We start from the raw sequence: 15,784 nt of genomic DNA on the forward strand, positions 1-15,784 counted from the left end.
TGCAGCACATGGATAATCTTTATTGGTAACATCAGTGGAGCACCAGTAAACCATTACTGACTGTAGTGGTGACACACAGCTGAGGCACATGCTAAGGCACTTTTATTATATAAAAAAATTTAAATTCTTCTGTGACAGCAATCTGGGACCAGAGGCTCCTCCATTAGGGCGCTTCAGGCATACAGTATGGTGCTTCATATTTAAATCTTACTTTGCTCATAAGTAGGTCTAAATGCAGCATATACAATATGGTTAAGAATACAGGTAAATCCAGCAACCAGTGTACGGTGTAGAAAAGTAAAGACTATCTATATATAACCATGGTCCCAAGAGAAAGGCAGTGATAAAGACCTTTATTTTTTTTCTTAATTACTTATTACAAGAAATACAAAGGCCTTACATATATCTGTGCAGATTAAAGGGTTTTTAATATACTCTTAGTCAATGGTGCACAATAACTAATCCCAACCCCTGGTTACAGAGCAGGCGCAAGAGGCTTGGACAGGTCAATAAGAGGAATTTCCGTCCCCTTATCCCACCCTCTGCCCACTACCCTATTAAATTCCTCTAGATTCTGTCTATTACCATTAAATATATTTGGTCCCCCAGAGATTCTTGGACAAGCACAAAGACATTGCTCTGCTCCCCCAGCCTGTCATTAACTACTGGTCCACACTACCTTAGATGAAACCGCTCAGAGGCAGAGACACAAACAGGACATCATTGCACTTCAGAGATCTGTCCAGACAGGAAAAAGAAGAAGGGAGGAAAATAGAAAAAAAATGGGGGAAAAAAAAAAGACTCAAGAAAAAAAAAAAGACAACTTTGGCAAGTTCCCCAGGTAAGTGGTCCCAAGAAGAGTTTCCCTCTTCAGCCCTCCCTGGAAACACATGAAAGAAGAAAGGGCAAATTGCCATGGCCAAAGCACACCGTTTTTCCTGAAACTGCTCCCAAACCACATGGGTGGGCAGATTAAAAGAGGCAGAAGTCTGAGGTCACTGAACATGATTGCCGAAAGCAAACAAAGAGGGAGGGGAAAGAAGACAGGACGAAGCTTCCCTGCAGCTAGAATTGAAGACAAAAGGAGATTTACAGCAAAATTAATCTTTCCCTAGCCCCACTCCCTCCAACCTGTAAGGATTAACCAGCAGACATGGCACAGACAGTTCTACAGGCCTTTGCAGTGGCCAAACTGCTGGTCAAATTTCAGAGCCCTGACTCTTTGGCATTAAATACAAAGAGGATTAGGAAACTGGAAAGAGGAGAAAACTAGGAACACAGATGCCCGATGGCTCCAGACACACAGACCTGGGCTTGTTCTGCAGATTCCCAGCCAATTTAGGAGAGGGTTTGCTGAAAGTCCAATGGAAGAGGGGAGGGTAGGTGGGTCACTCCCTCACATGTAACCTGGGTCAAATGGGAGGACTTATTCAGTAGCTTTGGCATCACCAGCATCTGCCTTGCCATCCACTTCCTCGTCGGACACCGACTCTCCCGTTCCCTTCCTGACCATCCGGCGTGTCATGACGAACGGCAGGTCCCCACGCCTAGGGAAGGACACATGGCACGTCAGCAATGTTCCACAGAGCTCACGGGCAGGGCAGGCTCTGGGATGAGGGGAGGAAACACCTGGTCCCGCTGTTTGCTGTGGGCAGCTGCACAAAGCCCACGCTGCACTGGCTGCCAAGGCGTGGCACAAAATGCTCCTCCTTACCTGAGTTTGCTCTTCAGGGAGCTGACTTCTCTATTCATTGCATCTGCTGTTTCGGTGGCATCCTCCAGCTCCCGCTGGAGCTTCCTACGGGATGCATTGGCTCGCTGGGCCTCCTCTTCTGCTTCCTCCAGCTGGCGCTTCAGCTGCTTCAAGCGCATGTTTGCCTTGTCCGCCTGAGCATGCACGGGGCAAAAAGCATTAAGAACTCAGTGTTTCCCCAGAGTTGCAGTAGTTAGAGCAGTAAAAAGCAGAGTTTCCAAAGCCCCCTCTTCCCTTTCTGAAGGGGATTGCCTAGGACTTGAAAGGTCCTAGTTTTTCTTTAGAAGAATCACAGTTTCATCTATCTCATCTTGTAATTATTACAGTGACAGAGAAGAGGAGAAATCCATAGGACAGTGAATGCCTTGGCTGTAGAAGGGAAAGCCTGCCCCCCAGAAGACTCACAGACACTGCAGGTGACTGTACCCACCTGATCTTTGAACTGCTCAGCATTACGCCTCTCATCATCCACCTGCAGCAGGATGTCTTTCAGCTTCTTCTCGGCACGGCGCACCTGTTTGCTGGCAGCCTGGCGCTCCCTGAACACAAACACGGGGGGCTCAGACAACAGCTTATCTCCCACTGTCCCCAGCAAGACCACCTGACCTGGGCAAGTTACAAGTGAGGAAGACAGGAAAAGTCCTCCTTAACGTAGGAAGAAAAGAGGATGGGAAGCAATGTTCCCCAGAAATGACCAAAGGCTGGTGCCACAAGGACAAGAGCTACAGAGGGGCAACAAGTGTACCACAGCTACAGTTTTAGGAGTGGCTGAATTCAGAAGAAGCTGTAAGTGGTTACTATGAAAAACAAGGAAGGTGTGCTAGGATCTTACTTCTGTACTATCCTGTATACCTAGCATGAAGCTCTCACTCAGACAAATAAGAATTAAGAAGAGCTTAAAATCCCAGAAGGGATGGAAGCTTGTAAAGCAGACAGAGTTTCTCCTATTACATACTTTGTCTCCATGTCCAACTGCTCCTCCAGCTGTGCTATCTTTGCTTCCAAGGCTGTGATGGTAGCCTTGTACTTGGACTTGACGGCGCTCTCCATCTCCTGCAGTTTGAGCTTGAGCTCCTTGTTCTGGCGCTCCATCTGCTGGCGAGCGTTCTCGTTCTTCTGCGCGTTGCTGCGCTCAGCGTTCAGGTCGGCGTTCATCTGATCGATCTGCACGGAGACAGAGATAAGGACTCCTCAGCACAGCCAGTGCTCCAGCTGAAAGGCTCATTTATTTCGCAGACTCAAAAAGAACAAGGACCCTGAGGGTGAGCTGAATACTTGGAATAACTCTGATGCAGAGGGAACTGTCTGTAGGCAGGACACTTCTCAAAGTATCTTAGTTTACCCAGATTTTCAAAGTAATTCCTTAAATAACAGGTTTATCAATTTCCTCTTAGGGCTAACTAAACTTGCCAATCACATTCACCACTCTCTGGGGCTAAAGCCATGGTCTGGCACTCAACACAGTAATTATCAGTCTCTGAATTACAAAAATCCTGAGGCAAGTGGATTCAATAGATGTGCTTTACTAATTTATTGTTTATTTGCTGTCTATTTCCAGTACAAAGCAACAGCTTTAAAATACTGACTTTCAGAGGTAAAAGGGTGAGAACTTGCCTACTTCCAAGCCAGGGCTCTGGCTAATAGTCAACCAAGTACAGAACTACACTCTCATCTACCAGAATTAATAAGCCCTTGGAAAACCATCAGCCCAGATCATTGGCTTTGGAGTGCTAAGAAAACAGCATGCTCGACTCTCAAAGTTGGGCAGACAAAATATGGCACAAAACAGGCAGATCAAGATCATGGTTTCTATAGCAGCCTAACAAATTTCATATGTTCAGTCCATTTGAAACAGCACAGAACTGGTAGAAAAGTAATTTTTCAAACACATTGTGGCACTCTTCAGCATGTCGAGTTGGAGCAGCATGCCACAGATCATCTTTCTCAATATCCCTTAGTACAGAAAAAAGGGACTGGGAGGGGGTTGGTTTGGTTTAAAATAAACTGGGAGATTGTTCCAGCTACCCAGTGATTTTAAATGGTCAAAGCCAGCGAGTTAACATAATTGTGGCTGCTATTTTCTGCACTGTGGTATTCAGCTGTTTCATCTTGCTCACACCTACGGCCTTCTGAGGGCCTGCACTGTGTACAAGGCAGCTGCTGGCATTGCTCAGAGCACAGCTGGACAATTCACAGACACCAGAGAACTCCCACGGGCTGCTGCAGCCTGAACAGGTACCTGGAGATTTGCCTTCTTGAGCCGGTCATTGATTATCTCTGTGTTGCCCTGTTCTTCTTCTAACTCCTCCTCCAGCTGAGCTATCCGTGCCTCCAGGCGCCTCTTCTCCTCCATGGCCAGTGCTCTACAGGACACAGAGTCATGAGAGCATTAAAGCAGCACTGATGGCATCAATGCCTTGGGGAAAACTCACCACTTGTACACAAAATTAGCTCAGTCTTTAGGGACCAGAGGGGATACAGTGTGTGCTGCAGTCTACATTAAAAAAAAACAGGCCAAGAAGTGTTTTCTCACAGCAGCTCCTCCTCCCTCAAACGGGGAACATTACTCACCCTTTACCACTGTTGTTGGCAATCTCATCAGCCAGCTCATCCCGCTCTTGCTGGGCTTGGCGCTTGGCACGCTCAGCAGCTGCAAGTTCCTGGAATGAAAACCAGACAGACAGTGATCCAATAGGAAGCTACCAATTAATGCAGCATAGGAAAAGGGAGTTATTGGTAATGGCTGGTACGGTCTCCAGCATGATCCAAAGCTAATTCTATGACATGGCCTGTTCTCTGTCCACCCCACAGATTCCTTTGCTTTGCACACTCCTATCGCAGCTGCCAGGAACGGGCCAAATTCTGCATCTTGAATCGGACCTCATATTTGAGCAGAGCAAAAAGTACAAAAGTAAGGAAATAAACACACCAGCTTAGACTGCTGCATATAGTTCTTGGCCAAAGAAAACAAACCATCTCTTGACTTTGATGCATATTCCATTACCTCCTGCAACTGGATCATCTCTGCCTCCATGCTTTTCAGCTTCTTCTCATTTTCTTTGGCCTGTGCCAAGATCTCTTCTCTGGAAGTACGTGTGTCCTCCAGTTCCCGCATGTAATCCTTCATTTGTGCCTGAAAACAGAGAATAGAAAGGGATGAATTTCAGAGCACTCATACTAAGAGATGTGGTTTGTTTGTCTTACAGGAAACATGGATGGAAAACAGAAATAGGGATTCATTACTCTTCAGCAACCACAAAGATTGCTGTAAATACAAAGGAATCATCCTTTTTGCATTTCACAAGTAACATGTAAAAATATCAATGGAAGAAAACACGATTGCTTTTTGTAGGAAAAAAGTTTTGTCAGATAAATGGAGAGGGGAAGGGAAGGTACAGGAAGCTTTCTAGTGAAGCAATGGAATGAACAGTCTACAGAAGATTTAGTTTTTCCTAAGAACAGGTCAGACAACTGCTTGCAAGAATTTAAAAAGCACAACAGAGCCATTTTGGGGCAGGAGTAGGCCTAAATGTTATTTAAGGTCCTCTAGCTTTGCAGCTCTGCAATCCTTTTCAAAAACATGGATCTTGAAGCAAGCACTAGAGTGGACTTTGCCTACAGCTTGTCTCCCAGGGAGTTAAACAGGCAGATTGGGGTTAGAAGGATGCTTGAAATGCCAAAAAATCTTTCACAGTGAACTGCTACAAGATTCTGCTGCTCTTATGACACAGGTGCAATGTTTTGGCAAGGTGAAATCTTTGCATCCCATTTCCCTGGGTAAAAACTCTGCCCTGACAGCTGAAACAGCTGCAACACTTCACCTGCAGTTTGCGCAGCTGCTTGATGGCTTCTTCACGATTCTTGTTAGCAGTGTCTATATGGCTTTCCAAATCCTTCAGGTCCATCTCGAGCTTCTTCCTGGCAGCCACAGCCATGGAGCGCTGTTTTCGTTCATCCTCCAGTTCTGCCTCCATCTCCCGAACCTGTGTGGAGCAGCAGAGGCATCAGCATTTCAGCTCCTTCCTTTCCCAGCACCCACTTGTCGCATTCCCCTTTCAAAGGCTGCATAAGTGCAAGCATGTGACCTGTCTTCATTCTCCCTGGCAGGGGGATGGGGCTGACATTCCTCTCTAATAAAGCCCCATGGGTTCCTGTGATAGACAAAGACTATTGGAACAATCACACACACAAGGGAGGAAGTCTATCACAGCTTTGCAATATTGCCTGGAGTATTAACAACAATCTTTGGATTGGCACTGTCTGCCTGACCATCTTTGGACACAAGTGCCATTGTGCACAGAATCCATTGAGGATTTACAGAGCAGTTCTTACTTGTCTGATTAGCTGTTTCTTCTTCTCTTCATTCTGTTCATCACGGCCCTGGAGGTCCCGGTCAAACTGTGCCTTCATAGCCTGTTGGTTCACTTCTAGCCGCAGTTTGGCATCCTCTGTGGCCTGCAGCTCATCCTCCAGCTCTTCCAGCTGTGTCTTCATCTCCTCCACCTGCTGTTCCAGGGCTCGCTTAGCTTTCTCCAGCTCATGGACCTACAATACAGTACCACACATGAGGTTTCTGCAGAGAGTGCAGACAATTTAATCTACCCTAACAGAAAAAAAGGCTAAGAACAGCCACTCACATCAGACTGGATACAAGAACACTGCACCTGTCCCTTGTATTAGGGCAGATGCACGCTGCCAGTCTGAACCACAATGACTGTTAGTTCTGGTTGTGTGTGTTTGTGTGGTGGTGGGGAGAAAGAGAAAAGCATTTGTCAGCCCAGTCCTGACTTAGTGAAGGCTTACCAGAGCTGGACACCTCTGGTTCTGACAGAATACAAGAAAATACTTCTTAGCCTCTGAATTTATTATTTTCCTTAATTAACATAACATTTCTTTTCTTTTCTTTTTTTTTTTTTTTTTTTTTTTTTTTTTTTAAATATTGGACGTGATTTCTTCCACTGCCTGGCTAATTGCTGTATTTTACATATCAGGCTCATACCATACCTTAATCTCTGCCACAAGGATATCAGGTAATTTTCAGCTTTGCCACTGCCTCATTTGGGTCATTTCCAACCCACCTTTACCACTCACTGACATAACACAAACATAACATTCACAAACTCACAATGTATCCAGTATTCTCTACAACGTTCCTCTGTGTTACCACTGGCATCAGCTTTTTGCAGTACGCAAGTAACAGTATCGACTGTGCGACATTTCCTGCCTGGACACTTCAACTGAATACTTACACTTTTCCCAACATCGTCCTTTGAGCTCATGAGATCTTCCATCTCTGCCCGGAACTGCTTATTGAGTCGTTCCATCTCAGCCTTCTGCTCTATGGCTTCTTCCAGGGCTCTGGCCAGGGACAGGGCCTTGGTCTCCTTCTCCCGGGCCTCTGCCTCAGCGCGGTCCCGCTCCTCCGCGTACTTGGCAGAGATGGTTTTCTCCTCTGCCAACAGCTACAAGAGCACAGCATCAGTATTCTGAGAAATTACTGATCATCTGCTAACAAGGTAAACATGCATCTTTTCCTCAGGGCCTTCCTAATAGTGTTCTTCCATGGATAGAAGGAATCAAGAAAATGCAGCTTCAGAGATGGAAGCACACATCCCATCTCTAACAACTGTGCTGCCCCAAATAAACAAACCTCTGATTTCCTAGGCCTCCAACCTATTTTTTTCAACCTTCTCGGAGATGATTTGCAAATGACACTTCAAACTCAATCTTGGTTTTGATATAAATGTTATCTCTTTGGGAAAAGGAACATTGCTTAACTTCCTATTCATAGAACAAAATTAATTCACTTCTACTAAAGCATTTTCTCCACTCTGTGTGCTCTGCCTTAGTTCAGAAATAAATATGCATTCTCCAAGCAGTATTGCTTAGGGATTCTTAAAGCAGACCTATCAGCAAGATGTACCTACTGAATGCTTATGACTGAAGTCATACCTGATCAAACTTCTTCTGCTTCTTCTCTAGGTTGGAGACGATCTGCCGCTGATGGTCCAAGTCCACAGCAATGTCATCCAGTTCTTGCTGCAGGCGGGTCTTTGTTTTTTCCAGCTTGTCATATGCAGCTGTCTTCTCCTCATATCGCTGGCTCAAGCCCTCCAAGTCCTTCTGCAGCTTCTTCCTGGCTTCCTCTGCTGACTCAAGACAGCCCAGACCATCATCCATCTTCTTCTTTGCATCTATTGCCTAAAGGACCAGGATTGCACATCAAGCCACAGAAAATGTTCTGTGCACTTTACCAGCACCAGAAGTTTAGGACTTTCAAGTAAGAGAGTCTGAAGGTAATACTCCCTGCTCAGATAATACTGCATGACTGAATTCCCAAAGGAATTCCTGGACAGAAATCTACAAGCACTTCCTATGACTATCATCAGACACCTCCTCATTTCTTCTCTCATCCAAATCAGCAATATCACCCTTGCTCAGGAAAGGTTGTGTTACTAGAAGTCAATTCTGCATTTAAATCTTACTTCTCTCAAGACAGACCTGTACTTACCCTTCCTCTCTAAAGTCACTGGTTTATGGGATGCAGACTCTGTACCTGTTGCTGAAGAATAGAGATCTGTTTCTCCAGGTTTCTCTTTGCCTCCTCCTCTTCTTCCAGTTGCTCCTTGAAAGCATTCTTCTCATCCTCCATTTGCTTCAGCTTAGTGCTGAGGCTCAGTTTGAGGCGAGTCTCCTCCTGCAGCAGTTCCTGTAAAGCAAACACCCCAGTGGAATTCAGCACCACTCATTGGATTTAAAGGCTCACAGTCCTCATCAACTCTCTCCAGGAGTGCTTCTAAAGTTGAGTTTAAGCATGTAACTAATTTCACAGATAGGACAACTGAAGACAAAATTCAAATAACTGCCTTTCAGTGAGTCAGTATAGAAACAAAATATTCAGAAGGGTCCCATTCTCACCTACACTCTAATGATTCAAGTACACTCTTTGCCACACAAGCCTTTCTCAAGGCCTAACCACACAAGCTTTTCCACAGTCCTTTCTCAAGTCCTCCAAGTGGCACAGAAAGTATTCAGACCTTTCCCAACAACAGCATGACTGTACTCTGCTACGTGTCTCCCTCATATTCCAGTACCAAAGGAACACACAACAGACCCAAGTGCTCTTGCATGGTTAAGAACAATGTTGGTCTCAGCAGAACTGTACAGCACTGGTCATTTACCAGCTTAGGGCACAACAACATTAACTGACTTATGCTGCCAGTGTTTGAGCTGAAGGATCTGTAAAGATGAACCAATCTTCAAACCTAGTGCAGAATTTTTGTATTGTGCCCTGTCTTTGGAGTCTGTTTTTTAAAGACTAATGAGTAGACAGAACATCAATGACTGTTCAAGGCTACTTATTATTGATGTGCTCTTGCTTTTCCTTCCAACCTTCTTAGCACTCCACCTTAAGAGTCATATTCTGCTAACTGTAAATGCATGTTTTTCCCAAAGTGTAAGACCAAGGATGATTTAATTCCTGAAAAAATACTAAGTTATTTGAATCGATCACTTCCCCAACATCCACTGGGAAATAAAGTTTTCTGCTTAATTTGACAAATTTACTGGAAATATCACACGCATGTGCACACACACACAGACACCCTGTCAAACACTTGACTATGAAGATCTCAAACAAGAACTTCAAACAAGCACTGCAGTCAGCTGAAGCACTAAAGTGCTCTCAGGTGGCAAAGTGATAGAGGAGGACTTCTAAGCCTAAGACAGGGAAAGTCACATATGTTCCACAGGCTGAGGAAGCAGAAGGAAGATAACCAGCTTGTTTCTGTAGAAATGCTCACAATACCATGCAGTATAAACCCCTTAGCAAAAAAAAAAAATCCAGACCCAATCCTTTGAATTGTTGTATAATCAGTACTTAATGGCATCCAGAGTGATTTCTCCCTTTACCAATGTGTAACAGACACACAGTTGCCTTGGTTTCCAAAGCTCTCACCTGTGTATCCTGAAGCTGTGATTCCAGAGCAGAGAAATCCTTTGCTAATTTGATTGATTTACTGTCAGACTGGTTCAGAAGACCTGTGACATTGTCCAACTCGACCTGAAGAAGAGATCAGAGTATCAGTTACTGAATGCATCAGCAAAAACAAAGACGGGAAGAGGTGAGCAGCTATGAGACCTAAACTGAAAACAGAGGCACCTCTCAACAGGAGGGCGTGTGTATAATCTTTCAAGGAATGAACACATTGTTTCCACAGTCCCAGGAATTAAATACCAGAAGCTGAAACGATATTTTTATTTCAGATCACCTCTATTGCAACAGCCTTCTGATTTTGGTCAGTTTGGGTTAAGGCCTATATGAGATTTTAGCCTGGCAAGCAATTCTAAAATATCTTATTAAACTCACTCTCTTCTATTTTATATATCTGCTTCAGGATTATATCTAGAGTCGCAAAATTACATTTTCATGCTTCAAAAGGCTGTGCATATGCTAGCAGTGTTTGACTTTTAATGACAACCCTCCATAAAGGAGAAGGCCAAAGACAATGTTTCATGTCACTCTAAGGGATTTGCTGCTCCTTTGAAGAAACCCATAAATTCCCACATCATCCTTGAGCTATCAACCATGTGACAAAACTTCCAGACACCGTCTTCCACATGAGTTACTCAACCACCAGTCTGTGTGTGCCACTCCAGGTGCTCCAGCAGCTGAGTGCTCACAGAGCTGTGCTATGCAAACCACTGCCTGCCTTCAGGGGGCACAGACACTCTGCCTCCTGGAGCCTTAGAAAACTCAAACTCCAACAGCAACTGGTTATTTCACCTTCTCAGGGCTGCTCAAAAAAGGTAACATCAATCCAAATATCCTGGTCTAGCAATGAGTTAAGCCCTTCGGAAGCAAATGATGGATTTGCTGTTTTTAGGAACATTATCCTCAGGAGGAGCAGAATTTTTGAACTAGCCATGGGGAGACACCATCCTATAATCTTTTCTCTTGAGCCACGGGCTGAAGCTAAGCAAAACCTATGCCACTCACCTGCAGTTTGTTAACCCTCTCAGCCAGTTCAGTCTTCACTCTTTCGCCTTCTGTAAATTTCACCTGCAGTTCCTGGAGCTGAGCATCCACTTTTTTCCGCTTGTGCTCAGCATCGCCTTTGCCCTGCAGAAGAGCCTTCACCTCGTTGGACAGTTCAACCTTCTCACTTTCCAGAGCTTGTTTTGCTTTCTCAAGATTTGCTTTCACCTGAAGAGGAAAAGAAAAGGCAACAAAACCCCTCAGACTTTAATATGGCAGGATCCAGTGAGTACATGTCTTTCCAACAAGCAAGCTAGTGTATGTTTAGCAGTTAAGTTGCAGACTGTTTCCTCAGAAAAAAACAAGATGAACAGCCTGTCAACTGATTATCAGGAGACAATCTAACAATCAGAGAAGACAACAATACAGAAAAAAGTCCTGCATCATCACATTTCCAAATTAAGAGGTTGTACAAGCTAACAAGTGCTAGCAGTGAGAAGAATGTCTTGGGTGTGCAGTATAACATGCCTAACAGGAGAAAAAAGAATGAATGCCAATATTTAAAACAGCTTTATATATGCTTCATGGAGAAAAACCATCTACCAAGGGAAGAACAACACATGTATGAGTATCATGAACACTTTGTGCTCTTCTGCACTGTCATTTCAGGTTGACTGCTTTGGCCCTGTGTTTTCTGTTCCACATACCCGTTTGGTTTGCTCTAACTGCTCTGCCAGCTCTTCAATAGCTTGTGAATGTTTCTGCCTCATCTCTTGGATTTGAGCCTCATGGGTCTTTGCCTCATCTTCAAGGGTCTTCTTCAAAACCGTTACTTCTTGTTCTCTCTTTGACCTGCAAAATTCACAAATTCCATTTAGATGCTAAGAAGGGAATCAAACAGAGGTGTATATCCACCAACAGCGCCTCTAATGCATGACAATGCCACGGTCTGTTTAGCCTATAGATACTTTTCAAAGGTAGCACCTTGGCACTGCATCCTTCTTAAGTGCAAGCTAGCAGCATTATTTCGGCCAAAGTAGTAACAGCTTGAAAGTACCAATGTTTCAGGGGTACCACTGATATTTTGGTTAGGGAGCAAATCAACTTTCTGACATCAGGTGAGGTAATGCAGTCCTGACTAGGGCTTGCACAACACCTCCTTCTGCAGTCACGGAGGCTGCTAACCAGTGATAAAGGCAAAGACTTGCTATGTATGGTAAGAGACTGAATACAGCAGAATTATGAAAAACAACGAAAACCAAACCCAAATAAAGATAACACAGCCCCACGTTGGAGTTACCTCAGCTCCTGCTGAGCAGCTGTAGAATCTAGTGTGTCTTCTAGCTCTGTTTTCAATGCCTCCAGCTCTTCTCCCAGATCCCGCTTCTGTTTTTCCGCTTTATTCCTGAATGCTCTCTCTGACTCCAGGTCTTCCTGCAGCTCAGTGATCTGGGATTCGAGTTCCCTGATCTTCTTCAGGGCCATGTTTTTCTGCGCTGCCTCTTCTTCCACTCTGTGTTCAACATAAGGCTCATAAGGTTAAGAGCAGACTTAAACCATACACAAATTAAGACAACCTGTCCTACCAAAAATAATCAAGAAAAGCTGGTATTGGTCAGCTCTACAATGTTATATTCAAGACTTTGACCCATATATGATCTACAAATTCTAAGCTCTATCTCCCATTACTTGAGATAGCACAATTACTCACCTTAAAGAAGGGGACAGAGAGGGACTGACAACAGAAGAAAGCAGAAGAGAAAGCACCATTTTACAATGGAAATTGGACACTTTACTGAGTAGATGGATACAGCAACTACCAGAGGGACACCAGTGTGCTGGCACTACTTTTTAACCACAGCTTAAGGATTGCTACTCCAGTCAAACGCATGCAGTGCCTATCGCATCCATAGTCTAGTTCTGAACAGAGAATGTGGCAGTGAGCAGCAGCTAAAGAATTCTAATGCCAAGGACATGGATCTTAAATAGTCCACAGGCTAAATACAACATCCACAGGTTGCATTTATCCCTATTCACCCTATACCAAATGACACAAGACAAGAAATACTTCCCAACCAGGTGGTCCCTGAACTCCACAGGTCAGGTTCTCACCTAGCTAAGGCTGCCTGCAGCTCCTCTTCTTTCTTGGCCAGCTGCATTTTGAGTTCTGCAATCTGAGCCTGCAGCTCAGCGATCTGGTCATGCAGATCAGTGGAGTCTCCTTCAAGCTTCCGACGAGTCTTTTCCAGCTCTTGCCTCTGCTTTTCCTCGCGTCGCAGGCGTTCTAACGGAGATGGGGACACATTAATTACACACTCAGAACATTGTACAAGCACAGAAAAATAAATCTATTTAAGCAACTTTCTTTCCTGATAACACAACTATCCAAACTGTAGCTGGACTGCATTGTTCTGTCAGGACCTATACAGGCATCTATTCTATTTTGCCCTCAAAATATATCTGGGCAATTTCCCTTCCCCTCACCTTACAGCCAAAGCTCCTTTTCCCACTCTCACTGTAACAATGCAAGCACAATGCCAGTCTCACACCACGCAGGCATAAGCACCCATTTAGTGATGCTGGACACAAGGTCTGCTCTCCCTTTACTGAAACTAAACAGGCAGTCTCCAGAAGAATATCCTTCTAGAACTCTGAAGAACTTGTGCAAACAGGCTATCAGAAACAGCACTAACCCTGACAGACTGATGCTGCTGGAAGTAGAAAAGTGGAGACACTTCCACAGCAGGAGAAGAAAGATAACCAGCCTCTCTTCTCCATTGGCCTGGCTGCTTTGGAGCAGATTTTTATTTAGATCAAGGGCTCAGCTGACAAGGCATATAACCTTCAGCCAGACAAGAGCACAGCTCTATCAAACTGATCAATAGCTCACACACTACAGACTAATTTTTAACCCTTCAGAAACTTGGGAGGACTAAAACTCTTTCAGAAATGAAACTGAATTTCAACAAATATTAACAAGAAACCACCTAAAACTAATTAGGCAAGGTCTTTACAGGATGTATCTTAAAAAAAAAAAAACAAAAAAACAAAAACAAAACAAAAAAAAACCCCCCCAAAAAAAACCCAAAAAAAAAAAAAGAGTGCTGCATCCAGCAAGGTCTGTGATCATGGCCTCATGCTTATTCTTCAGTTTGGCTAAACTCTTAGATTTTTCTTCTTCCTCTGTCAGGTTTGTTGTAAATTCAGACATTCTGTCTTCCAAGAGTTTCTTTTCCTGCAGAATTGAGAAAGCAGAGTCAAAAGAGTTGCTGGAATTACAGGGTATTTTTCCAGATCTGACTGCTTAGAAATGTCAATGTCACGAGTGCCTACTCCTGCTACAAGCAATCTCAAAGAAAGAAATCCTTTCAGGATCACAAACAGAATTCAAATAAATTTAAAGGTGCATTTAAATTAAAGATATGATACCCCTTTCAAAACTGAAAGGGAAGTCTTTATTAAATAAGTTGATACTGATTGGCATAACAATGCATCAGAAAATGTTTGCTCATGGATCATTATTTAGCAAAAGTTACTTAAATAGCATACAATTCTGACTGTTGAGAATACAAGCAGGCAGTTACTTTCAAAAATTCAGATCAGAATTCTCAAAGACAAGAGAAATACGGAAAAGGTCAGCCTGTAGTGGTTTTCTCCAAGAGAAACACCAGCGCATCTTTAGCTTGTGGATGATGACGTGGGAGTCTTACCTTAGCCAATTTGAGATTCTGATCTTCCAGAACTAGCACATCTTCTTCCAATTTCTTCAATTTGGCCTCTGTGGTCACTTTTTCTAGCTGCAGCTTCTGCCTTGCACTTTCCTCTTCCTCAAGCTGCTCCTCTAGTTCCTTCACAATACCCAAAGAAAAGCAAGGTATTTGTCAGTGCTGCTCACCAATTCATGGAACAGCACAGCAGCAATATTAGAATGGAAGGTTTCTTCAACCTTCCCTCAAGGTATTATCAGTAGGTCCTAGACTGACATGCCTGCCTCGACTTAATGCAACATACTGCATGCCAGTCAACACATTTCCTAGCAGAATAAACAATGCTATTTTACAAAAAATACTACCATTCCTAAAACAAAGCAAATACTTGTCTAATTGTTTGAGAAGTGGCCATCACCTTCAAGAATGGAACAATTCCAGACAACTGATGGAATTCCTCAGGCTCAGCACCAGAACCGCTGCGTTCTGTTGCTGTTTCCACAGATGGATTTTCCCGTGCCTCTTCCCCCCCCCACCCCGCTTCTCTCTTTCATTTCCCTCCAAGCTGAGGCAAAAGAAAGACTCTAACCCTCACTATCCTCTTTACTGACAAGAGGCAGCATTCCTAAGGCATTACCTGGATGTTCTGCTGCATTTTCTTCTTTTCAGCCTGCAGATGTTGACACCGTTCTTCCTCTTCCTCCACCCTTGCTTCCAGATCATGACAGATCTCCTCCAGCTCTTGTTTCTTGGCTGTCAGGCGAGCTCTTATCTCCTCAGCTTCAGCACACAGTTCGGTTTCTGCTTGCAACTGTTCCTGCAGCTGCATCTTCTCTGCCATTAGCTACATTGGATGCAAAGCCAGAAATAAGACAAGCTCCAATTTGCCAAAGCACTTAGCAATGTGTGTGAAGTTCTGTGCTGCTCTGTTCCACAGTTAGTTTTAAACATTGCAGCAGTCCTCTGCTGTTAACCAAAAGCTAACTATCAAAACAGTTTTTAAGTGTGTGTTCTCCTTCACAAATCAGGAGCTGCAACCACAAATTATTCACAAATTTCTCAATCCATTTGAAATACGGATATTGTCTATTTCCGCTTACAAAAGTAACAAATAATTATCAGCCCTATGGAAAAACACCAACCCTGCTCCCACCTTCTCTGTTCCCAACAAAAAGGATTCCATTACTGACAAGACTGAATTCAACCTGTAACACTCAGCCAAAGCAGACTCTTTTTGCTATAATGGCTACAGAAGGGCAATAGGTAGTCACTGTACAAAAAGATCTGCTGCAGGAAATGAGATGCAAGAAGGTCAAAGGAAAGTGAACAAGAGGCAGTCAAATCATG

The 15,784-nt window shown here is 43.9% G+C and overlaps 1 protein-coding gene across 1 annotated transcript in view; it reads right to left on the minus strand.

Moving 5' to 3' along the window:
• Positions 1-15,784, minus strand: part of MYH9 (myosin heavy chain 9) — a 70,340-nt gene continuing 54,556 nt past the window's right edge. Inside the window, exons 22-41 of the mRNA XM_041481401.1 lie at positions 15,075-15,281; positions 14,441-14,578; positions 13,845-13,965; positions 12,843-13,017; positions 12,031-12,243; positions 11,438-11,582; positions 10,752-10,958; positions 9,711-9,815; positions 8,310-8,462; positions 7,706-7,954; positions 7,003-7,215; positions 6,086-6,298; positions 5,575-5,736; positions 4,758-4,886; positions 4,325-4,413; positions 3,993-4,116; positions 2,709-2,917; positions 2,184-2,292; positions 1,715-1,887; positions 1-1,547 (exon numbers count right to left, since the gene is read on the minus strand). Coding sequence (XP_041337335.1) covers positions 1,427-1,547; positions 1,715-1,887; positions 2,184-2,292; positions 2,709-2,917; positions 3,993-4,116; positions 4,325-4,413; positions 4,758-4,886; positions 5,575-5,736; positions 6,086-6,298; positions 7,003-7,215; positions 7,706-7,954; positions 8,310-8,462; positions 9,711-9,815; positions 10,752-10,958; positions 11,438-11,582; positions 12,031-12,243; positions 12,843-13,017; positions 13,845-13,965; positions 14,441-14,578; positions 15,075-15,281 — 3,255 coding nt within the window. The 3' untranslated portion in view covers positions 1-1,426. The remainder of the gene's footprint in view (positions 1,548-1,714; positions 1,888-2,183; positions 2,293-2,708; positions 2,918-3,992; positions 4,117-4,324; positions 4,414-4,757; positions 4,887-5,574; positions 5,737-6,085; positions 6,299-7,002; positions 7,216-7,705; positions 7,955-8,309; positions 8,463-9,710; positions 9,816-10,751; positions 10,959-11,437; positions 11,583-12,030; positions 12,244-12,842; positions 13,018-13,844; positions 13,966-14,440; positions 14,579-15,074; positions 15,282-15,784) is intronic.

This window comes from Pyrgilauda ruficollis, unplaced genomic scaffold (genome assembly GCF_017590135.1).
Source record: "Pyrgilauda ruficollis isolate IOZ18807 unplaced genomic scaffold, ASM1759013v1 scaffold56, whole genome shotgun sequence".
Classification (NCBI taxonomy): Eukaryota; Metazoa; Chordata; class Aves; order Passeriformes; family Passeridae; genus Pyrgilauda; species Pyrgilauda ruficollis.